At 48.8% G+C, this 24,724-nt stretch overlaps 2 protein-coding genes across 2 annotated transcripts in view; both read right to left on the minus strand.

Moving 5' to 3' along the window:
- The window catches only part of LYSMD4 (LysM domain containing 4), a 234,995-nt gene that overhangs the window by 161,784 nt on the left and 48,487 nt on the right, over window positions 1-24,724 (minus strand). The gene's annotated exons all lie outside the window — the stretch shown is intronic.
- Window positions 1-24,724, minus strand: part of ADAMTS17 (ADAM metallopeptidase with thrombospondin type 1 motif 17) — a 278,659-nt gene that overhangs the window by 95,599 nt on the left and 158,336 nt on the right. The window contains exons 11-13 of the mRNA XM_069465782.1: window positions 19,721-19,822; window positions 18,501-18,646; window positions 6,648-6,814 (exon numbers count right to left, since the gene is read on the minus strand). Coding sequence (XP_069321883.1) covers window positions 6,648-6,814; window positions 18,501-18,646; window positions 19,721-19,822 — 415 coding nt within the window. The remainder of the gene's footprint in view (window positions 1-6,647; window positions 6,815-18,500; window positions 18,647-19,720; window positions 19,823-24,724) is intronic.

Consider the following 24,724-nt stretch of genomic DNA (forward strand, 5'->3'; position numbering starts at 1 on the left):
GGCACAGAGAGGGGACACGTGGGCTGCTAAAAAAAACCTGTAAGAGTCCTGTGCCGAGACAGGATGAAACCCCAGTTTCTGAGGCTCCTAGAACCACAGAACACACCCAGCTCGCATGCCTTCGCCTGGGCTGTTCTCTGCCTGAGAATCCCTCCTACCTTGGCCTCCTAGAAGGATCCCACCACCCTGGAAGCTTCCATTCCAGAGCTGCCCCTGTCGTGCCATCTGTGACGTGGGCAGGACAGGCACCGCCACACGGACTTGCGCGCACCTCCATTAAAGCCCTGGCTATCAGCCTGCTCTTGTATAACTGTCGGGCACCTCCTGCATATCAAGCGTTTCATTACAAGGCAGGTCTCACCGCTGAGCGAGTGCGACCGGGATGAATTTCAATAACCTTCAGACTGAAGCACTGATGAGCTGGGAGCCCTACAGGGCAGGGGACCAAGTTTTCATCTTTTGTCCCCAGACTGGGCCCAGGACCGGGCTCACAGAGGGACTCAGTGTATAGTTTTGAACAAATGTGTGGACTTTATTCTTCTGTAAGCAATTGCGCAAGAGGAACACACCTTTCTCTCTTTCTCTTAGTCACCTAATGCCACTCATGTGACTGCTTTGCACAGGCCTTCACGCCACCTTGCCAGGCCCTTTGTCCCCACCTGCAGCCTTCCCAGTGGGTTCTTCCGGTGGCCTGGGGCTAACAAGGGCAGGGGCAGAGAAAGGCTTCTGCAGCTGACTTAGCCCAGAGGAGCTCAGCGTCCCAGCTGGAGCGTTCGTCAGAGCAGATGTGCCGTCTCACCCAGCCTCTGGGGCTCTTGGGACTGAGTGACTAAACCACCCCTGCGTCCAGTTGCTTTCCAGAGCCTCCTCCCATGGAGCTCTGCTGGTCAACATGATGGTGGGAAGTCTTGTCTTATAGCACCAGAAAGAAGCTCCGGGGGTGTGGTGGAAATGCCGGACTCAGTTCTTCCGGTTAGTTGTGGGGTAAAACAATCTGCTCTGAAGAGTAGACTGGAGATCTCCAGCTTCCCAGGTCAGCAAAGTAACAATGCGCCAACATTTATTCATTCAACACACATGAGCTCTCCCTTACACAAGGCACGCTGTGGGCACTGCTGGGGAGAGATGAGTGATGTGTGCTTTTCAAGGCCCTGGTGGGCTCACGGACAAGTGCCCAGCAAAACCCAGGATGAGGCAGAACGTGACGTGTCCCTGAGACAGGGCTGCTGTGAGCTGTCAGAAGGCCGGGCGTAACCCGGAAGGAATGACTCATGTCCTGCGCTGGCGGGCTTGGGGCAGTTGTCCTTCCTTCCATGTACAGGGAAAGAGCCAAGGAGGTGGCCGGCGGAAGGAGGGCTATGAAAGATGGAGACAAACTGAGATCAGCTCTTGGAGCCTCCTTTGACAAGATTATTGAGGTGCCTTCTGGAGCCCTGAGGTTGTCAGAGCATTTTGGGGAGCTGATGGGAGAAATACAGGCCCCTAGCCCCCAAGTGTGGGGTCTACTCCGAACACTGGCCTGCCTCTAATATTTAATTGGAAGGAAGGGTCCCTTGGCCATGGTGGTTTGAAACTGTGGATTTTAATTACCTTTGGACTGAAGTACTGACTCAGTAGTGGGAGGTGATTCATTCAGTAGCAGTTGACAGCAAAGGTGATGATAAAATCATAATGTTTATTATGTACCATGTGCTGGGTGGCACAGCTAGGTAGCATCTATGCATTTCAGGTGGGGGCTGTCGTCGTTCCATCCTACAGTCGTACACACGGGGCTCACGGGATGTGCCTGGCAGCCGGGGTCCCTTGGCTGGCAGGGCCACACGCTGTCCTTTCGGCCCTGGCCTGGTTCTCTTTCCACCGCCACTGCTTGCTCTCTGAATGGAGAACTCTCGGGGCCTTAACTGCCAGGGAGCAAAATGGCATCGCTGAAAACAAACCACCAGTTTCAGAAACATTTCTGGCTTTGGAGTATGTACTCTGATTTGAGCAGAGATGGAAAATGAGGTTTAGGTAGAAAAGCAGAGGCTGTGTTCAGGCAAGTTACAAAGACCAGACTTGGAAGGTGTGAAGGTTGTTTATCTGGGCTCATTGGTATCGACGTCAGAGAAGTGAGGACTCTCCAAGGCCAGCCCTGGTTAGGGGGATACTGGCCATGACCCCAGCAAGAAGGTCCACTCAACTCCACCTGCACATGACGTCCCCATCTGCAGTCACTGCCCTGCCTGGCTTGGCCAGCTGGGACAGCCAGGCTCTAGAGGAGCCTCCAGAGCTGGGGCTTCCTTCTGCTCAGCCAGAATTCTCCCCATCTGTCCATCTCCTCTTCTGAAGCCTCCACTCAGAATTCAGCCCCTCAAAATCCTCTATTTCCTTGCAGGCTGCCGTGGGTGGGAAATTAATCTCTAGGAGACCCTGGTACATCACATGAGGTGGTGGGATTCAGCCTTGAGCACAGAGTCGACACTCTTATATTCCAAGTTGTATAGAAGAAGGTCTCATTTTCTTAAAAGTTACACACTCGAAAAGAAGGTTGGAACAACAGTCCTTCATGGCTGGCGTATGCTGAGATGGAATTCCGATTGAACCTGGGGTCGGCCAGGACTTCTGTTTGGCCAGGGGAAGCCACAGACACGGCAGAGAGATGGGCTCCACAGGATCCTATCTGCTTGCCAGGGGCTCAGAGGGGTCCTCCAGCGCTCCACAGTGGCGAGGACGGTTGTGGCCCTTAGCATTCTCACCGCTCTCTCCCTCTGCCAGTGGTTAGCAGGTCTCAGTACAGTAGAGACACCATTTAATTGAGGCCATCCCAGTGCTCATCCAGCTCTGCCTGGCCCTCTGTGGGAACATGCACCGTGGAGGCTGCACAGCCCCTGTCCCCAGAGCTGCCCACCACAGTCTCTGAGCCAGGCCTCAGCTGGATAGACCAGCAGTGAGCACCTGTCCGCAGCCGGACCATTCCTAGTCTCTTTCCTGGGAACTTAGTACTGACAGTCAGATACAGAGAGATCATGTCCGCTCATGGATCCCAAAGGCGGCTACACCCCCTTATCTGTAATTCAGAAACCTCAAAAGCTCTGAACACAAGCATTCTCCAACATTTGTGGCAAACATATTTGGCAGCAAAGGCACCTTGGACTGACATGAGGCTCCTGGTAGGGTTAGCATCCCCCTCAATGAGGAGGGTCACAGGTTGCCTGGTAGAGACGTCCATGAGTCGACTCTGGGGTGCTTCCCTGGGTCCCAGGAGGGGTATTAATATGCAGTTGATGCCCTGTTATCTCCTTTCTAACACCCACAATGCTCTGAATTCTGAACCATACCCGGCCCCTAAGGACCTGGATAAGGGGTGTGCGTTTATGTGAGAGGCGCTGTGGGTCACCCCTCTCTGTGCATGTGGACGAGCTGTGAGAAAGCCAGTCTGCAGCGGGTGCAGGAGGATGTGACCGCCAAATGTGAGCTGTGGGGGCCACGGAGGGAAGGTCCCCGCATCTTCAGAGGCCTTGGCCCCGGGCCAGCCTCCTGGCCCTGGGTCCTGGGAGATAGGCCGCATCTTTGCCACAACTTCCCTCTTTTTCATTAAGCAGTTCCAGCTGACTTGGCCGAGCTGGCGTCAGAGAGCCCTACCTGTCACACCCCCATGCCCGCGGAGGCTCGGACCCAGGTGGGGGCGGGGGTTCTGCTGTGCCAGGGAGGAGGAGCTGGGAACACACAGCCACGTCCAGGCATGGCCTTCGCCAGGCCCTCCAACACTTCAGTGGGCCCACGGCCCGCTGGCCTGGGCAGAGAGGACTGAACTCTCGAAGGTTTCCACTTCAATGAAATTCCGCGGGGAAAGCAGAAACGGGGTGGGTTTGGCGACTGGCCATCTCTATGGGCTTCTGTCTGAAGGCTTTTCCACTTAGAAATATTTTCTAAGGAGAGTCTTTGTCTTCTGTTGGAGGTGGTGTGGATTTGTGGTCCCGAGTCCTCCCTTGGAAAATCTACCTCTGCAAGAATTCTTTAAAAAAAAAAAAAAAGAGAGAGAGAGAGAAAGAAAACAAAAAAATATAGCTTCCCCTTTCTTGAATCGTGCGTCACTGGCCAAAGAATTCGGCAGCGATAGCAATGCTATGAATAGGGCAGTCATGATGGCTTCGGAGGAGCCCAGAGCCCAACCACAGGAATCGCTCCTATCGCGGCCGAGCTAGAATCGTGCCTTTTATAAAACGGGTTTTGAGAGGAACACTTATAATCTGTATTCTCCCCCTGCCTTCTGAATTGGCCATTTATTATTTTGTTCGTACCCTTGTGAAATGCTCCTTCTGAAAATGCTGGCTTCTGTTTACATGAGAGAGAAGAGAAACCACAAAGGCGAGAAGTCATGACAATTCCACCCCCGAGGAGGACATGCCGAGCTCCCCTTGCAAAGGCCTGAACTCGAGGGTCTCTCCTTCAAAGGCAAAATACTCACTGCCTGTCAGCTGTCCTTATCAAACAGGGTTGCGCTTTTTGGATCAAAGGCGGTGGCACTCCACTGATGATTATTTATTACTTGGGCAGAAAGAACCAAATAGCGAGTGGGTGAAAAGTCACATTCTGAACTCAATGAGCTCCCCCAACAGCCTCCTTGCAAGGCTTCCTGGACAGCGGGACCCGGCAGACACAAGGCTCGGTCACGGTGATGATAAGGCCACCAAGGAGCTCAGCCATCCCAGAGTGGTTAGGAGGAAAATAGAAGTTTAATCTGGACTTGGAGAAATCTGTGGAAAAATAGGCATTGAAAGTGGGATTTCTGCATTGAATAAATGATGTCGGAGCCTTGAAAACTGAAGCAAGCAATAGAGCAAAGAATAACCACTTCGTGCACACAGTTGGGTGGAAAGGAAAGAGGGGCGAGTCTGTCTTCAGCGTGACCTCTTCTTGCTCCTGCAAAGTGGGAGAGGACAGAAAAGAGGTCTGAAATTGTCTTTATCTGACATTTTGGGGACGGCTGAAGGTTTAGGAAAACAAGGCTGCTTCTCATCAGAACCGGCCACCGTGCTGGAGAGGTGGCAGCTCTCTCTGGTGCTATCTTGCTCCTGATTAGAGGTCTGGATGTGCCTGACATAGCTGGAAGCCTCCTCCCCTCTCCTGCGTCAGATCCGCGGCCAGAGAGAGGCGTAGGTGCAGGTGCGTGCCTCCAGCTGCACGCGCTCTTCCGGGGAGAGGGCAGGTCTCCTCTCTCCCTCATCTGCAGGGAAAGTCGAGGATGTGAAGGCGGTGTTTCTCTCGAATTCTGCTGCTAAGTGACAGTGCAGCTACAGTACACAGCCCCTGAAGGTGGTATTCTTCTTTTAAAAAGGAGAATGTCTGGGAAGCTCCCCAATACTTTAAAATGAGTCTGCAGCCGAGTGGGTTGGCACTACCTTGTACAATTTAGAACATCACACGTCACTTTGCAAGTCAGCTCAAAGAGGATGGGCCAGGTTGTTGGGATAAAAGCTGCAGATCTGAGGCCGCTGTTCCAGTGATGCCTGGGCCCACTCTCGCACAGCTATGCGCACTTGAACTTGGAACAGCAGACCACAGAATGTGGATTTCAAAGGTTCTTCCTGTTACATGGAAGAAACCTAAGACCTGGCACCGGAATGTCATTCTTTGCAAAACACTTCTGAGGCTGCCTAAAAGTCAGGCACGGCTGCTTTGGTTCTTCCTAAAGCTCTCTCACTCCGCACCCACGAAGTCACGCTTTCTGTCTTGCTCGAGTATGGGAAGCTGGATGATAGCTGGCTATTTTCTGTGAGTCCCCTTAACTTCTCCGGAACTGGGGTCAGCTCCCACCCCGGCTTCTTGTCAGCTGCGGGAGCTCAGACGTGTCCTGTAACCTCAGCACTCTCATCCTCTGCACAGCTTATTTTGCATATTAAATGAGCTGGTGTGTGCCCGGCATGTAGTATGCTGGTAAGTGGGACCATATTGTCATCATTATAACATAAAGTCTCATTTCCTGAAGAGGAACAGTTTTAGGTGGAAAATAGCCCCGAACCAGGAGCTGGGGTACCCTTGTCTACAATAAACGGACATCACAAATCCTACACTGACATGATACATCACCTAGAATTTTATCAGCCACTGGAAATGCTTGCAGTGTCCCGAGGGGCAGGGCCTATTGATTTGGGAGAAAGTTCTTAGAAAGGAAATGTGACCTGTGCTTATCAACATCTTTCCCAAATTGTAAACTGTTCTCAGAATTTTCCCCAACACCCAGGCAAGGAGTAAGAGTCAATCCAAAATGAACTAGGAAAAGGCAGGAAAGTAGAACAGCAGACACACAGACACACTGCCCTGCTCCTGTAGGGCCTCACTCTCCTCAAAGTTTGTCCCAGGTCCCTCAGCCCACAGCGCCGGGGCCAGGCTGCCAGTACACCCGCCTTGCTGCAAGTTGGGCCGCAGGAGGAATCTGGCCTGTACCTGCCTCGACAGCTGCCACTGGGAGATCTCAGAGAGTTGCATCATTCAAGTTCAACCCTGCTGCTCAAGAAGTGGGGCTGTGGCTGACTTGTGCAAGGACAGGAGTGTCCTGTTGGGTGGATTTGGGAGGGGGTGTTTTGTGGGTTTCCCTAGGTGGTTTTTATGGTCTTGGGGGAGGAGAGAAGGAGGTCACCGCACAAAGACATGCCATATGCCGTTACCTTCCACCACCACTGCTGTCAGCAGGCCCTTCTTCTTGCTGCTCAGTCGGTCATGTGCCTGGCACTGCTGGTCCCGGAAGCTGGGCAGACCCTTGGGGCAGGGTGGGTTCTCGCAGACTGCATGCTCCACACTGGCGCCCAAGCAGTGTGTGCCTCCAGGCCCAGGGCTAGAAGGAAGAGGAAGGTCTACATTAACCAGACCGGGCCACGGAACAGCAGGGGAACTCTGCTTTTCTCTCTCTTATCAGGAGGGGGACATGCGGGGCAAGGTTTCCAAAGCAACCCCCCTCCACAGACCACATCTCAGCAATCCCAGACCCATGCTGACAACACATTTAAGTCAGCCATCAGAAAGACGCACCTAAGAACTGTAAACCAAGGTCATCTGGAAACAGAATGCAGTGGCTACCAGTTCAGCAAGATCCATAAACTGCCTTTCATCTGAACTTAAAATCTGACTATGGGTAACACTGAAAACCCAAAGGAACATTTTTTTTTTTTCATGGGTGGGGGGCTGTTCTCTGAAATGAAGACCTTTAAATGGCTCCTAGGTATGCTCTGGGGGGTCTCTCTTATTTACTTTATAGTGAAAAGAACAAGAATGATGAGTTTACTTGCTCATGGGCTTTGGGGAGAGACCAGTTAGGCCCTGGCTGTGCCACCTTCAGCTGGGCACGTATGAGACCACCGGTGGTCAGTGCTGCAGTCTTGTGTCCTGGACGCTCTGTGCTTAGACTGGGGTTTAAGCTGTTCTGGAGACCGGGGCTATGGTCACTGGCCAAGTCCACGAGTCTGAGCTCTGCCCGCTCTTCCACGAGGCCCCAGGGTGTCCTTGGAGGACTCTGACCTGGGCAACCTCCATGGTTCAATTCACCTCCATGATGCCAAGATTATCATGATGGAGTGAGATTTCTTATTCCCCCTCACCCATACTTTTTACTGAAATTCAGCATATGAGAGAAAAGAGCACAAATCACAACTGTTCTGCTCAATGAATGTGCGCGAATTTCACACATCTGTTGGCAGGATGACATTTCTGACAAATTAACTATGTCATTTGGGGTATTTCTTTTTCTCCCCTTGCCATTTCTCACATCCAGATGGCAAGGCCACCCTGTGAACACTGCTTTAGGGGACAGATATATGGTAAAAGTCTTCAGATTTGTGTCATATAATCCTACACCAAGGGTTGACAAACTTTCCCTATAAAGGGTCAGGTAATGAATATTTTTGTTTCTGTGAGCCACACAGTTTCTGTTGTAACTATTTAATTCTTCCACTGTAGCACAAAAGCAGCCAGAGACAATATGTAAAAGAATGGGTATGGCTGTGTTTCAACAAAACTGTATTTAAACAAGCAGGTGGTGAGCCAGATTCGGTCCACGGGCCACATTCTGCCAGCTAATTCCAGAGGCCTGGAAGAAAACATCCTGAGAAGAAAGAAAGGCTCCCTTCATACCTCTCTGTCTACTTCATATGTTCCAGGAAACAATTCCCTCCCCTGGGGAGAATATATACATTTGTGACCCCATAGTGGGGCCCTGAGCTCTGGTCTCCAAGATAGGCCCAAGTTAGGAAATGGCTAAACCTCTACAAGGCTTATGGGATCTGAGAGTGGAGGGGCCATGTGTTCTGTTTCCTCTCTAGAAGACCAGGGGAGGGTGGGTCAGCTGACCGTAGACATGATTGTACAGTATATTTAGGTAGATGGAGCCTGAGCAGCCTCCCCAAGAACCCTGGGCCAAGCACCAGGTGCCACAGAGCATGGTGAGGAAGGAGCAGAGAGGGCCTGGCCCCAAAGAGCCATATGGGCCAGCAGGAGAGACACTACCATGGCAACAGGTGAGTCCCCACGACTGGGGACCAGAGAGGGAATGAGTGATGCATCAGATGCTGTACTGCAAGGTGTTATAAGCTGAACTGTGTCCTCAAAATTCATACGCTGCAGTCCTAACCTCCAGTACCGCAGAATGTGATCTTATTTGGAAATAGGGCCATTGCAGTTATAATTACTTAAAATGAATCACACTAGAGGAGGCTGAGCCCCTAATCCAATATGAATTGTCTTTATAAAAAGTTGAAATCTGGAGACACACACACAGGGAGAACATCCTGAGATGAAAGCAGAGATTGGGATGAAGTGTCCATACTCCAAGGAATGCCAAAAATGGTCAGCATGTGGTTTTGGCATGCTTCCCTCCAGACCTGCTTGTGCTGCTGCTTCTCCTGTCCAAACTTCTCCCCTGGGCAAGTCTCCTTTGGGCCCTTACCTAGCCTACTGCCCCCTCATCCCCACCTCCTACCTCCATCCATCCAATCATAAAACAAAGAAAATTTAAAAAAATGAAAGCAAACCCTGGGGAAGGGGGATAATTTGTTTCTCTGTTTCCAGAATTACCACATTATAAGATTCAAATGTCTAGTTTTCAACAAGAAAATCACAAGTCACACAAAGAAATGGGAAAGTATGGCTCATTCAAAGTAAAAAAATAGGCCGGGCATGGTGGCTCATGCCTGTAATCCTAGCACTCTGGGAGGCCAAGGTGAGAGGATCACTTGAGGTCAGGAGTTTGAGACCAACCTGAGCAAGAGTGAGACCCCCATCTCTACTAAAAACAGAAAAAATTAGCTAGATATTGTTGCTCACACCTGTAGTCCCAGCAAATTGGGAGGCTGAGGCAGGAGGATCACTTGAGCCCAGGAGTTTGAGGTTGCTGTGAGCTAGGCTGATGCCATGGCACTCTAGCCCAGGCAACAGAGCGAGACTGTCTCAAAAAAATAAAACTAAAAACAAAGGAACAAAATATACTGACAGAACCTGTCCCTGACAAAATTCAGATGTTGGACTTACTAGACAAAGACTTTAAAACAACTGTCTTAAAGATGTTTAAGAGCCAAAGGAAGACACAGGCAAAGACAGGAAGACCATGTGTAAACAAAATGAGAATATCAATAAAGAGATAGAAATTGTAAAAAGGAAACAAATACATTTTGGAGTTGAAAAGTACAACCACCAAAATAAAAAATCCACCAGATAAGTTCAAAGCAGATTTTAGTAGGCAGAAGAAAGAATAAGCAAACTTGAATATAGACAATTTAAAGTATTGAGTCTGAGAAGTAAAAAAAAAAAAAGAATGAAGATAAATTAATGTTGGGGGTGTGTGGGACACCATCAAGTGGACTAATGTACACATTACGGAAGTCTTAGAAGGAGAATAGAGAGAAAATAGAGTAGAAAATTACTTAAATAATGGCTGAAAACCTCCCAAATCTGAAGAAAGACATGAATCTACAAATCTACAAAGCTCAACAAAGATAAACATACAGGAACTCACACTTAGACACATTATGATTAAACTGGCAAAAGACAAAGAAAGAATCTTAGAGCACCAAGAGAGAAGTGACATGTCTCATACAAGAGATCTTCAATGAGAGCATCAGCCAATTTCTCATCAGAAATATTGGAAGCCAAAAGGTAGTGGGCTGATATAGTCAAAGTGCTCAAAGAAAAAAACAAAAACAAAAACAAAAACAAAAACAAAAAACCAACCTGTCAACCAAGAATTCTATGTCTACATAACTGTCCTTCAAAAATGATAGGAAAATTAAGACATTCCCAAATAAAAATTGAGAAAGTTTGTTACTTCTAGACCTGAATTATAAGAAATGCTAAAGGGAGTCCTTCAAGTTCAAATGAAAAGATACCAGACAGTAACCAGAAGCCATATGAAAAACTAAATATCTCCAATCAAGACATGATGCTAAGCTTTGTTAGTACAAGGTGCTAGAGAAAACTGGAGGAGTAAGAGGTATTTCTCCCTGGTTTTGGTATGTGATTTCTCTAGGGCTTATGCCTAGTGCCTGTGATGCGTGCCACCTCCTTGTGGCAGCATCCTCCTGCACCCCAGAAGGTAGCTCCCAAGCACATCAACCTTTTGGGCAGATTCTCATCCTGGTCTGAGTTGCAGTTTCTCTCCTTGGACACCTTTTCCCTGACACCCTAAATGTGGCTTTCCAGAGAGTCCCACCAGCACAGACCCTCCACAAACCCCTCCCTCCTCCAGTGAGCTCCAGCCTCTCCAATAAGGTCCAAGGAAATTGTGGATGTGTGTGTGGGGAGGGTCACCCCCATCCAGATTTGTTCCTTCTTTGGGTGCTCTGCCTCAGACCTGAAGACACTGGCTACTACCCCTATCTGCTCTTGCTGTATTCTTCAGAGTTCTCTTTGTGTCTTAGTAGCTAATTTCCCATCACTCCAATCACCTGTATTGACACATGGCAGGACCCTACACATGGCCCCTTACTCTTCATGATGGTTTCTATGACACAGGTCATCTACAGTAACCATGACATCAGTGAGGTTCTCCTGCATGTATAACTGAACTTGAACAATGTGGGGGTTAGGGGGACTGCCCCCTGGTGCCGTCAAAAATCCATGGGTTAACTTTGACTCTCCAAAAACTTAACTATTAATAGTCTGCTATTGACCAGAAGTGTTATTATTAATAATATAACAGTTGATTAACACATATATTTTGTATGTTATTTGTATTGTATACTATACAATAAAGTCTTCTTACTATAAAGTCATGTATTATATACTATACAATAAAGTCTTCTTTAAAGTCATCTAGAGAAAAGAAAATGTTATTAAGAAGATCACAAGGAAGAGAAAATACATTTACTATTCATTAAATGGAAGTGGGTCATCATTAAGGTCTTCGTCCTAGTAATCTTCACGCTGAGCAGGCTGGGGGGGGGGGAGGTGGGAGAGGAGGGGTTGGTCTTGCTGTCTCAAGGTGGCAGAGGCAGAAGAAAATCCACATATAAGTGGACCCATGCAGTTCAAAGCCATGTTGTTCAAGAGTCAACTGTACATTGCTCCTGAGACAACAGAAACAGGCACCTCCATCCACGGCACAGAGAAGACAGAAGGAGAATCTCTGTGGGGGAGAATGTGGCTGGCAGGGAGGTCCCCAGATGGCTTCCTGACACAAGTTCTGGGGGAGACTTGAAGGGGGGACCAGCTTTACCAAGGGTCCCATGCTGGGCTGAGCAGGCAAAGGTTGAGCTGTATGGACATAAGGGGCTTCAGGAGACACTGCGCTGGGGCAAGAGCAGGCAGGAGAGACCAAATCCCCACAGGGCAGGTGGAGAGACCACCGTCACAAAGTCTGCGGAGCAGGTGGCCGGGGCTCCCATTTACTCTGGAAATTCCTCTGAGCTATGCAATGAGGATAAAAACAAAACACATCCAGGAAGATTAAAATGACAGAACCCAAGCATCACATGGCTAAAATGAAGAGCAGTTCCTATAATGGAATTCATAACAGCATAGAGTCATGCCTTTCTGACAGCTAAAGGTGGGCCCGTGTCCTTCACTCGGCCTGTCCTGGGAGGGCTGAAGGCACAGCCCGCGGGGCTCCATCGCACAGGCTCCGGGGCCCTGTGAGGCCTCGAGGGGGGAGGCACAATGGTGAAATCTCATCCTGAAATGAGGACTGGTCATCTCAGGACACGGGAGAGAAGAGGGCTTATGCCTCGCTGGCCCTGTGTAACCGTTCCCTCGTTACGTCCACACCAAGAATCAGAAGGGAGTCCCGACGGTATCCTTCAGATGAGGGAACCGAAGCGCCAGCAGGTTGAGTAAGGGTGGAGACAGGAGATGCCTGCGCAAGAGCTCCGGGACCCAGCAGTGCGGGCTGCCCGTCAGCTGCCACGAAGTCTGAAAGGACAGCCTGAAACTGATGCAGTCATCGGGGGTGCGATGGGTTAAGATAGTCTTCAATATCAGTCCACAACTTCTAGTTTTAGGACTTTCTAAACAGGAATAAAGTAGAAGCTGAGATATAAAACCAAATGACCTGAACAGGTGCTTCAGAAGAAAAGGATAACCAAGTGGCACGTACAGACATGCGCAGATGCTCAGCCTCATTACCAATGGAGGAAATGCAAACTAAACCTCAGCGAGATACTGCTACCCACCCACCGGAACGGCCGAAACGGGAAGGACTGACTGAACCCTTGGTGTCAGTGAGGATGTGGAAATACACCATGGCTCATGGCAGTGGAGGTGGCATAGACAGTTTGCAAAGCTGGTGGCTGTCATGTGGTCACACATGCACTAGGAGCCAGAGACTCCCCTCCCACTGCACTGACACGCACCTGCACGTGTGCCCAGACACACTCGACTGTGATGAGCAAGGCTGTGCAGGGAGCTTCACCGTTCTGTATGTCACACCTGCATAAATACGTCCAAAGACAAGGAAAAGAGTAAGGTAGAGAGGCTTCGGTGAGAAACTGGAAGTGCAGAGAGAAAGATGAGTTCCACCCCAAATCTTCCCCAACCTCCTGCAGGCAAGGAGGCTCTCCTGCTGGGGTGGGGTCCGCGCTGCCCTGGGCAGACCCAAACACAGCAGAGAAGCAGCAAAGGTTTGCTGAGGTGAGAGGCTCACGTGCCAGGAGATCTGCCCCTTTCCCTGCGAGCGGACGGACAGGTAGAGTCGAGGTAGACTGGAAGAGAAAGGTGCCCCTTTATTTGCTGCTTCGCTCCATTAAATGAAGACAGATCAGAAGGTACAGTGACAGCAGCAGTTCAGCTAGTTTACCAAGCAGACACAGAGCTCTCAGCAGAAAGCGGGCAGTTTTGGCCCCCGCGCTGGCTGCCCCAGGCTCTGCAACCTCCAAGGAGCGAGCGAGGCAAGGCCATAGGGTTTCAGGAGTGGTGCCAGGCTGCTAATGCACCCTCAGGGCAGCAGATGTCCCAGTTTTAAGGCCTCCTTTGAAAGGTATCCAAGTAACACATGTAACTTATGCTTCAGTGTAGAAGACTTGGGATTTTTAAAAACTATCCATATGAACGCCAGGTCACTGGCACACTGCAAGCACACAGATGGGGTTTCACTGTGGAAGCAAAAACCAATTACAGGCACATAACCTCACTCCACCCGTCCTCCCACCGAGTCTCAGCGAGCCAGCTGCTTTCCTCTCCCTCCCGGTGCTGGGGGGCCGTGCCGTGGGGTGACCCTGCCACATCCCGGCTCTGCACCCCCCTCGCCTGCACAGCCTCCACTTGCTGGGGCAGAGCTGGCTTTTCACACACCTGCCCCCGGACCTTTCTCCTAGGCCTCCTCCCCAGCTCTCCCCACACAGAAGCCTCTGATGGGGTATCAGAATGCAAACTAGAGATGCATTTTCTACCTTGCAGTCATTTGGCGTAACTCCCACCCACAGCCACATAAACTATGGCAGGAAAAGATGAGCCCAGGAAGCTAGTTTGAAAACACGGATGGTCCCCAAGGCCTCAAGGTCAGTGGCAAAACATAAAAATTCAAAGAGCTGTAAAGACCAAGACTAGAAAAAAAGTGGGGGGAGGGGGCCTCTCTTGCCGATATTTTTGGACAGTGAATAAGCCAGCTGCGGGAGACAGGAACGGAGCCAGGCATATAAAGTGAAGGAGGTGGGGGGCAGGGAGGGAGCGTTCCAAGCCCGAGACGTACACAGCAGTGAGGTTTGGACATCCTATGCAATCTCAAGGCAACAGGCCGGTGATTTAAGGAGTGAGACGGGGAGAGGACGTTGTTTTGGTCAGAGATTGGCTCCCAGGCCTCGGTCAGCTGTGCTTTGTAACAATCACATCAGGCCGTCGTGCAGAAGCAGGCGGGAGACTGCGGCCTGGACCTCGTAAAATACTGTCCACGTCCTGCATCTCTTCGGGAAGAACCCAAGGCGGCTGCTCATCCACCCCTCAAAGCCTGCCCTGTGCCTCCCCATTCACCGGGCTGGATCCACGAAGGTGAGATGCTTTGTAGAAAACTACAAGGAGAAAAAGAGCACGTTGTTTCTGTTTAGAACGGGAAACAGAGCCACACTGTCACTGCAAAAGATCAGACAGACTACCAAAGGGCACAGATTATAGGAGCAAGAACATGTTGTTTCTCTCACTCGGGATAGACGAGGCCGGATCACACACCGAGGCTTGTGCTTGAGACGGTGCTGAGCATCCCTGGCTGCAAACACAACCTCTCTGGGGCGGGGCAGGGCGGGCACGGGTAATGGATGGACGGATGGGCCTCACGTGGCCACGTATAGCATCTGGAAGCCCATCCATGACACAAGGGCAGCAGGCCTGCCTGGGGATCTGCCTTTTTGGCCTAATAATTTACAATAAGCTTTGTGTTTCAAGGGGAAAATGATACTAGGGATGTGTTTGGGACATTGGAATTGCAGAGACTGCTTTTCTTGGACATGCACGTGTCCAGGCAGTAAGGCGTTCAGCGCATTTTATAGAGTGGCTGCTCTGCTGAAGGCACAGAAGGTAGGGTGGCATCCAAACAGGTGGGGCCTGTCCCAGGCCTCTGGAGCCTAAGGGCCAGTGGGGAGAACAGAGCAGGAACAGGTAAGCAAACACACAACAGCAATAACCAAATGTTACAACACCTGCCGCGTTAGGGAGAGGTGCTGGGGAGAGGACGCCACCTTAAGCAGGGTGTCAGGGACAGGGACTCTCGCGAAGACATTTATGCTGAGACCCAAAGAGGGGCGGAGGGAAGCGAGCACTGCGAAGGTGCTGAGGTGGGAGCGCTGTGGTCGAGCAGCAGGGAGGCTCTGAGGCTGGGGGGGCTGACGTGTGTGACTGGAAAGGGCCCTGGCAGATGTAACTAAGTTAAGGATGTTGAGATGAGACCATCTTGGATCAGGATGGGCCCTAAATCCAACCACAAGTCTCCTTTGAAGAGAAGAAGAGGTGAGAAGACGCTTGGGGAGGAGACCACGTGAAGGTGGCGGCAGAGATCAAAGCGACGTGTCTACAGCCAAGAGGGTGAAGACTGCCGGCAGCGGCCAGGAGCCACGGGGCGGATTCCCCTGCAGAGTTTCAGGAAGGAACCAAACCTGCTGACACCTTGATTTTTGGACTTCTGGTTTCCAGAACTGGGTTCCAAACCTGGCCCGCCACCATCTCACCGTGTGACCTTGGGCAAGTTACCTAATTTCTCTACGATTCAGCTTTTCTCTGTACAGTGGGGATAAAAATAATACCTCTCACACAGGGCTGCGTCCAGCGATTTATCACACTACATCAATGCCTCCGGGAACCCGGCACAGGTGGGGACCTGCGTGTTCACCACTCTTATCACGGCCAGACGTGGAGGAGGTGGGGCCACAAGAGTGTCCGCACGGACTCAGGGGCTCTGGCCTTGAGCAGCGCAAGGACGTGGTACTATTTACTGAGAGGGGGAAGTGGGCTGTGGGGCAGGGGGAGGTCACAGTTTAGAAGTGGCAAGGTTCACTGAAGACCTCAGCTGGAAGGAGCACAGGCTGGGGGAGTGAGAGCCCCGCCTGCCACTCCGGTACCTTCCACAGTCACCCTGCCCCAAGGGGTGTCGCTGGGAGACACATTGGATGAGAAGGTGCATCAATGCCTGTAACAATCCAGTGTGCTGAGTCCCACAAACCCTCCGCTGCCGGTGTGCGGTGGCCCTACGAATTCCCGCACTCCTCAATGACAGTGCATAGGAAGAAGAGCAACGGGAGAGAAAAGCCATAACCACCCTGGTGGGGGAGGGTAGAGCCAGAGGAAGAGGAGGAATGAAAGACTTTTACAACAACGCTGTGGTTTCCATAACAGCCTCCCTCCTGGCACCACTGGACCTGGAGGGCTGGGGTGAGAATCCCCACACATGAATCCACGGCAGGCCAGGCCAGGGGTATGCTTACGCCGCTCGCTCAATTAGGGGTCTTTAGCAGCCTCTCCTCGCAAAATGCCTCTGTGGTATCCCAGAGCACCCACAGTGGGCAGGGGTTCAGACAAGGCATGAGGCCACGAAGCTTGGGAAAGCCTCCTCTCTAGGCCACCAATGGGGGGGGGGGGATGACCATGCCAGTGTCACCCCAAGAAAACACACCATACTGGGTCCCTTAAAAGTTGTGCCTATTGCATTCACCCAGCATTGATAACACCTCATTCTTGCCCTCACCTAAAACAATCTAAATGTTGACAGTCTTGGGATATAGGGTCCTTTGGGCATTTAGCGGTCCTGCTATCCTCCTACTATGACATTTACAAGGTGTCACCTGACATGGGATAACATATGTTATGTGCCAAAGGGGACCCGTCTTTGGCTAGGGCCCAAGAGCTCCAATCACAAACAGGGTGCACTCATGACAACCACAACCCGTGCAAATTTCTCTCTGCACTTAACAAAGCCTTTCCACTTAAGTCATCATCCTCTGAGCTGCAAAACTGCTCTGTGGGTAGGCAGGGCAGGGTAAGCGGTCTCATCCCAGCTCTTCTGTTAGTGTAAACCACAAGAGGGGCCACTTATTAAATATAGACCAAAATTTTCTATACGTTCTCATGAATTATTCCAATTTTTAGATGAAGAGGTAACAGCCGTCAGTTGCCATAAGGAGTTACACTGGGATTTGAAGACTTGTCTGCCCGGGCTTTGAAGTCTGGCTCTTCCCACTCTACCCCGTCAGCTCCAAGTGGGGAACTGAGGCCAGAGAACAGAAGGGGGTTTCTTCGAGGTCACATGACCAATAACCAACAAAGCCAGGCCCAAATCTCAGCGCCATGAATCCAAACCCAAAGGTCTCTTTTCGGGGTCTGACGTCAAACTATTAACTTCAACACAGCATAATGTAAAACCTGAAACCACTCTCTATTAATTTCTCACCATTTAGCTAACTAGGGTTTCTAATAATCTGCCCACCCATGCTTTTAATTAAGAAGTCATTCCTAACAGATTAAATACCTACTATGTGCCAAGTACTCTGCAGGGTTCTAGAGGGGAAGGTTTTAATAAGACATAATACTCGATGCCAATTCTTACAGCATTACTGGAAAGGATGGTGTTCCCGTCATTGACTAAACTGTGAGCACAAGTTTTCCTTTAATCTGGAGGTTCCCAACGTTGGCTGGCCACTGGAGCCAGAGTTTGGATTTAAAACACCCAATTCCTGGGTCCCACCCACAGAGTCTGTGATTTAATCGGTCTGGGGTCTAGCCTGGGCATCAGGATTTGCAAACACAAGAAGCATCTGCTAAGCGTGCATCAACAGAATCTAACTGTGGACATTTCTCATTACTCATGATTTACAACTTGTTTGTTTTCAAAATTGGCATGATGCAATTGATTACACACAAGGCATAAAACAGATCATTAAGAGAAATATTAAAAAACAAAACAGGAAACTTCAAGAGAAGGGAGAAACCTATGGTGAAGGCATTAGTATAACTGGGCACAAAATCTATCCCTGCATTTTTCTGGAGAATCTGCATGAAGGTGAACAAGAAGGCTCATGCTGTCTTCAGAGTCAATAAAAAGAAATCAAAGGGAAAAAAAAAAAAACCCAAAATACTTATTTCTGCCAAATAGGTCTAGGAGGACCCATGAAAAATATTTGGATGAACAAGACAGCTGAACCCAGATACTTTGTGACTCATGAACCACCAGGCTGCTCCCAAATCAGCTCACAGCCAATTTGAAGGTCAGCTTCTCTTTCCTGAAGATCTACAGGCTGTCTGAGAAGGACCCTTGACTCCATAACCATGAAAGAGACGACAGGGATTGTGATCAGCTGTCTTGGGAAACATTTGCACCAGGGCCCCAGCAAGGAATGGAGGAGCCAGCTCACCATAGAATGTTACTGCACCCGTGTTCACAGAAAGAGCTGTTTAAGCTGAGATGTCATTTGACACACACACAGGGCCCCGCACCCTGGACCTTGGCTCGATTTTATTTCCCTTTCGTTCTGATTATTAGTGGGAGGTGGACTATGCTTTGCAGGAGGCAATGAGAGCAGCAGCTGGGAAACCCACTGGGGAACATCCGGGCCAGGGGGACTTACGGGGGGTTGTCACATTTCCTCTGCCGGAAGCGGGCTCCCGTCCCACACGTTCGGCTGCACATGCTCCAGGCGCCCCACGGGCTCCAGTCTCCGTCCACGTGCTCCGGGATGGGCGTCTTGCTCACGCAATCCCCCGCTCGGCACCACTGAAACACAGCAGGGAGGGCCGGGGCCCCAGGCACTCAGCAAAGCTGCTCACGTAAGACCACAGGGCTGCGATTCCCTCCTTGCCAAAAAACGCCATGCTGCCAAAAATCGATTTCCAAAAACGACACAAAAGTATACTATTTCAGGTTGTGCGTGTTTGCTAACTTTAGTGACATTCCTTACTCAACCTCACACTTATATCCCTCTGAGACCTGGATTTGCCCTAAATTTCTACACAGAATGTGCTCCACTAGGATTTTCTAAAATTCCCAGGAAAAGGATTAATCCACATGGCTCATGAAGAGACCTGAGCTTCTGTAAACTTTGCTTAACGTGAGTGCATTTCTCTCTGGAAGGCAGCATTTCCTGGTTCTGAGGTTTGAATTTCAGAGTTCGTTGGGTTTGTTGCTTAGAGATGACACAGCCAGCTCTACATGGGTGAACTTTGGTTCTCTCTGAAGAGAAGAGAAAACCCATCCTCTAAAATGAAATTTCCCAAAGTGCACATCATACCCTAGGGCACAAGATGTGATTTTGTGGCTCCCAACCACAGCATCAGAGTGAAACATAATTTCCTTCTCAACTCTCTTTCGCAGTGAGTCTACAGAAAGAGTCTCTGTGGCTGCTGGTCCCGTCCCCTCTCCTGACACTTACTGATCTCACGAGGATCAGGCTCGCTCTCTTAACATCTAGCTAGAGTTGGATACCACTGTTCTCATCAAATTCATTTTATGATGGCTTTTTGTATATGGCAGGTGATACTGTTTTTTTTTTTCATTTAAAATCTACTGATGGAAAGTTTTCGTTTTAAGTAAATTCATGCCCATGTGACAAAAGGAGTTAATCTGACATAAACATAAAGTAAATGATTCTTATATCTTATTAGAAAAAGGTGTGAGGTGAGGTTGGAGTCCTCTATGCCTGGAGTGGGCTCCGTGGGCACTTCTGTGGTGCCCAAGGGATGTTTTGGGGGGTCCTGAGCACAGAGTCCAAACGGCCTTTCGGCAGGAGAGGTGCTGGGTGCCCAGGAGATGGGGGCTGCCTGCTGGGGGCAGAGGGAGGCCAGGGGTTACCTTGTCTGCCCCACACTCGGTGCCATCCAGGGGAGGGTCCAGCTTGGTCTTGCAGGACGTATCTCCTTCTACCAGGCACCACAGTCCAGCGCACATCAGATGCTGCAGGACAAGGGAAGGAACCGTGATTGCGGAGAACGCCCACACGTACAGGTCACAGCTGGGCTCCGGTGTGGCCCAATTACCATTCGGGATTTGAACCATATGGGGGAATGGGAGGGTCACGGGTCTGGATGTCCAAAAAATAGGTGCATCATTTCAACTGGTTCATTTAGATCAACAAAATTCTGTGCATTTCCTCCTAAGGAGGGCTTGTTTCACAGGATGAGCACAGCAGTTCCAACATCAGCTACCGAGGGCCCAGGAGGTATGGGAGGCAGGGCACACCCAGGAGCAACAGCCCCCGCCTCCCAGGAGTGCTCAGCAAACAAGCCCTGTCCACTGAATGTAGTGAGGGATGAGCAGATGCCCACGGCCGCACAGAGCACATATGAAAGGGATCGACCAAGCCTTATCAGAGAGGGCTTTCTGGAAGAGGTGGCTCTGGAGCTGAGGTTGCAGGAGTGGGCAGCTGTTATAAGGCCCAAAAGGGAGAGCAAAGGGCCCTGAAGTGCTCGGGCCCTGTGATCACAGGGTTACAGAGGCAACATTCCCTTCTCCCTATGGTCACCTGTTTTCTAGCTCAGCTGAACTGTGCATAATTTCTTATAGTATTTCACCTAGAGAATTTTGGAATCTCTACGAATATACAATTAAAATAATTCTACTAAAACAGGAATGGGCATTTAAAAACACAGACTCCCAGTTGTGTTAATAGGAAATTTAGACATCAACAAAGTGCTCAGAATGAGACAATTTATCAAAATCACTGAGGCAGACACAGCCAGTGGCCTTCCCCAAAGGACTCAGGTGCAGACAGTTCCTTCAACCAAAAGGGACAGGCGCTGGATAACCCCCATCCCACTTGGGGGGTGGCACTGAGGCAAGTTCCATGTGTCTCTCAGAGGGTCCTGGTGGGGTGGCCCGTTGCCTCCGGCAGTCACCTGCCCATCAGCACACCTTTCCTGGCTCCCCCTCCCTGGTCCCCTCACAGCGCTTCCCGGGATGACTTCCCAGATAAACTACTTGCACCCAAATCCTCGCCTCATGGTCTGAAAATTGAGAACAGATGTACTCAAGGATCTTTTAAAGACACAGTGATCCAGGATGCCAAACCTAAAGGCCCGAGTGGGAACAGGGAGACATCACCCTCCAGGGTGTGGCGGGGACCCTGTCACGGCGTAGCTTACAAATGGCATGCACGCTCAGTTTAGAGTCTGCTGTTCTAAGTAATCTCAAACAGCTGCATGGAACAGACACACAACTGTGCTGCCTAAAGTTAAAAAAAAATGTTTAGAAGTTGAAGGGACAAAAATAAGAGAAAGGGAGGAAACCAGAGCTGGAGGGGGCTTTTAAAAAGAGCTAAGAAAAGCCCACAGCTCTTTCTCATTTTTCGAGTATGTCAGGACTGATTTTTGCCCTTAAAGAAGTCGATGATTCAAGTGGAATACTGCACATTTGGGTTCAGAAAAGTCTACATGTTCCCATTACTGTTCACCTCTCAAAGGGATGGTAAAAAGATGAGAGCCTTCAGTGCAGCTCCAGCTGGTCCCGTAAAGACTGACTGCGCCTCATTAAATGTTTGATTCCATGCACTTTGACCTAAGAGCTCTTCAAAAGCGTGGCGTCCGTGTACAGACACGTGCTTGATGACACAAGGCTGACCCAGGAGGTGAATTTATGGGGTAGGAGTGCTTGGGATTAGGAGAAGTTATTGCCACATCAGGAGAAAGAGGAAGAAGGTGGCGTAAACTGTTTATTATGAATTTTATAGACAGTGCTTTCTCATAAAACTTTTCTAATCATCAAAGAAAAGGAGAATCACATTAGGCAAAGATTCCTTAAACAAAACACAAAAAGTAATAACCCTAAAGAAAAAAACTGATGAATTATACTATACCATACTATGAATTATACTATATTAAAACTAAGAACTTCTGTTTATCAGAAGACACCTATGAGAGAATGAGAAGATATCTGCGATACATAAGAGAGAGATTTTTAATACATATAACCAAAGTGTCTGTATCCAGAGTATATTTTTTAAAAATAACAAAGAACTCTTATAGATCAATTAAGAAAAAGACCTAATAGAAAAATGGGCAAAGGTCTTGAACAGACACTTCACAAGTGGTGATGTACAATTACACATATCTATGCACCCACTAGCTCAGAATTAAATCTCATGTAGCAAAATTTGCTTAATATAAGGGAAAACAACAAAATAATTAGTCGAAGAGTTTAACTTTCTCAGTCTGTGACAAATGAAATAGACAAAACTACATAAAGATACAGAATATCTGAAAAAAGCCATACTAAGATATATTTCATTAATAGATCTCCATACCCTGAAAACAGATATACCTTTAATGGTCACAGAATATTCATAAACATTAAGCTTGATAAAATCTGGAAAATAGAACTGCAGCATGATGAAATAAAACTAGGAATTAATTTTGAAAAAAGAAAACTAGAGACTAAATAACCTTTCCACCTGGAAATTTCAAAAATCTCTTTTATACAATTCTTGGGTCAAGGGGAAGGTCATAACCAAAACCACTTATTCCAAGAATTCAAAGATAGTTCAATATTAGGAAAAAAGCTGATATAATTCACCATATTAATAACTCAAAAGAGAGAAGCCATTCAGTCTCCTCATGGATGCTGAAAAGACATTTAATAAAATTTAATCATGATTCCTTATTAAAACTCTTAATAAAATGAGTTATAAATAGATACTTAACTTGATAAAATATCTTATTTCATATAACTGGACCCTTATGATTTGTGCATTTTCTGTGTTTCATATTGTGCTACCAATAAAGAAAATTATTAATATAAAAATTATAGATGTGCAAAAATGACCTTTTAGCTACTTCTATCCTATAGGTCAATGGTTCTCAATTGGGGGTGATTTTAGTCCCCTAAGGACATTTGGAAAGATCTGAAGACATTTTTCACTTGTCACAACTAGCGGTGTGCCCTTGACCTACAGAGTGTAGATGCCTAGGATGCTGCTAAACACACTACAGTGCACAAGACAGTCCCTACATAAAGAATTATCCAGCCCAAGAAGCCGTGCTGAGGTTGGGAAGCACTTCTACAGGTAAACTCAACAGTAATGACAAAAGGAAAAGTAGTAAGTTACAGTGGGGAATCCTTTCAGACAACACCTTAGCTAGGTGACTGAGGTTAACATCCCAGTAATAAGATGTGTTAACCACATCATCTATGTGGTTTCCTTCCCAATAACGCATAACCTCAATCTAGCCATGAGAAACATCAGGCCAGCCCAAATTGCAAAATGATTGGCCAGAACTCTCCAGAAGTGTCAAGATCATGACAGACAAGGGAAGACTGAGGAACTGTCACAGATTGAAGGAAACCAAGGAGACCTGACAACTAAAGGCAAAATGGGAATCCTGGATTGGATCCTGGTTCAGAAAAAGGACATTAATGGGAAAACTGGTGAAATCCAAATATACTATAATAGTAGCATCCCAGGGTTAATTTCCCTGGTTTTAATAATTGTTCTATGATTATGTAAGATGTTTATACAACAGGAAGTTGGGTGAAAGGTATATACTGTTTTTGCAAGTCTTTTTAAGAGCGAAAATTATCTCACAAGTTAAAAAATAATACGACCTAAACAAAAAGGATGGGACAACTCTACTTTAGTATTCACCAACTCCAAGACACACATATATAGCCAATAAAGACATGTTGAATGAAAGAACCAACCAGTGAGCAAATACTCTCATCAGTAAAGCCATGGCAGGCTTCAGTGGGCTGAGACAAAAGCTGATACACTGTCAGCATTTACCAAGCCCAGGTATCATATAAGCACTTTATAGGGATTCCCTTAGTCCTACTAACACCAACCTTGTGAGACACACACTCACCATTCCCATTGTGCAGGTGAGGAAAAGATGGAGTTCTCTGACTGCTCTAAGCTGCAGAGCTGGGACCTGTCCTCCTGAACCCAGAACACACATTCCTACCCACTGGTTATACTGTCTCTCCATCAGTCCCCACTTTCTGCTTCTCACTTCCTCCCCCTGCAATCTTGCATTCCCTGTGCCAGCCAGCCCCCACCGCTCATCCTCCTCTCTTGTTCCTGGCGGAATGGAACGCCCTGTTCTCAGCTGCATGCTGCTCCCTCCACTTGCAACATTCTATTTGCAAACACTGCTGGCGTTGAACGTGAACTTCCATGAAATATGGCACACTAGAACAGGGTGGAGACAAATAAAGGGGCAGCTGCTCAAACCAAATCAGGGGCAGGGTGCCCAGACCACCCCCAGCTCCCACCACCAGAGGCAGTGCCTGAGCTGCAGCAGAAAGTCACTGGTCCATGCAAACAGCAAGGAAGACAAAACAGCTCTCTGGTTCTAGCATCTGTCACCTCACTGGCATCGTTTAAGGTTTGGTGAAAGTCACATCCAGCACGTTTTGCCACACAGTTCCTCAAGAGGCTGCGTGACGAATAAGCCAGTGCCAAGCTTCCTTCCCGGGAGTCCTGTGAAAATGCAAAAAGGTCTGAGTTCCTCAAAGACAGCACTGTTCGTGCGTTCGAGCCTTTGCCACCTGCCTTCAAGTGGCGATGTCCCTGTCAAGGACTGTGAAGGCTGTTTTGAGGTTCTTTTGCCTCTTCCTCTCTGGGCTCCCACCGAAGGTTTGGAGAGCAGCTCTAATTCCAAGTGATACTGAAGGGAACGGTTATGTAAAATCCCTCAAAAATGTGTTGCTGATAACACAAGCCAAAAAGGAGATCGAATAAAATGCCACGAGCTGGATGAAAAAGTGACTAATCCAAATTTTCCACCAATACAACTGCAGTTTGAAGTCTTCCCCAGGCAGACACGCCAGCCGCGCTTCTGGAAGGCTTCCTGAGTCCTGGGCTGG

Source organism: Eulemur rufifrons, chromosome 3 (genome assembly GCF_041146395.1).
Source record: "Eulemur rufifrons isolate Redbay chromosome 3, OSU_ERuf_1, whole genome shotgun sequence".
Taxonomy (NCBI): domain Eukaryota; kingdom Metazoa; phylum Chordata; class Mammalia; order Primates; family Lemuridae; genus Eulemur; species Eulemur rufifrons.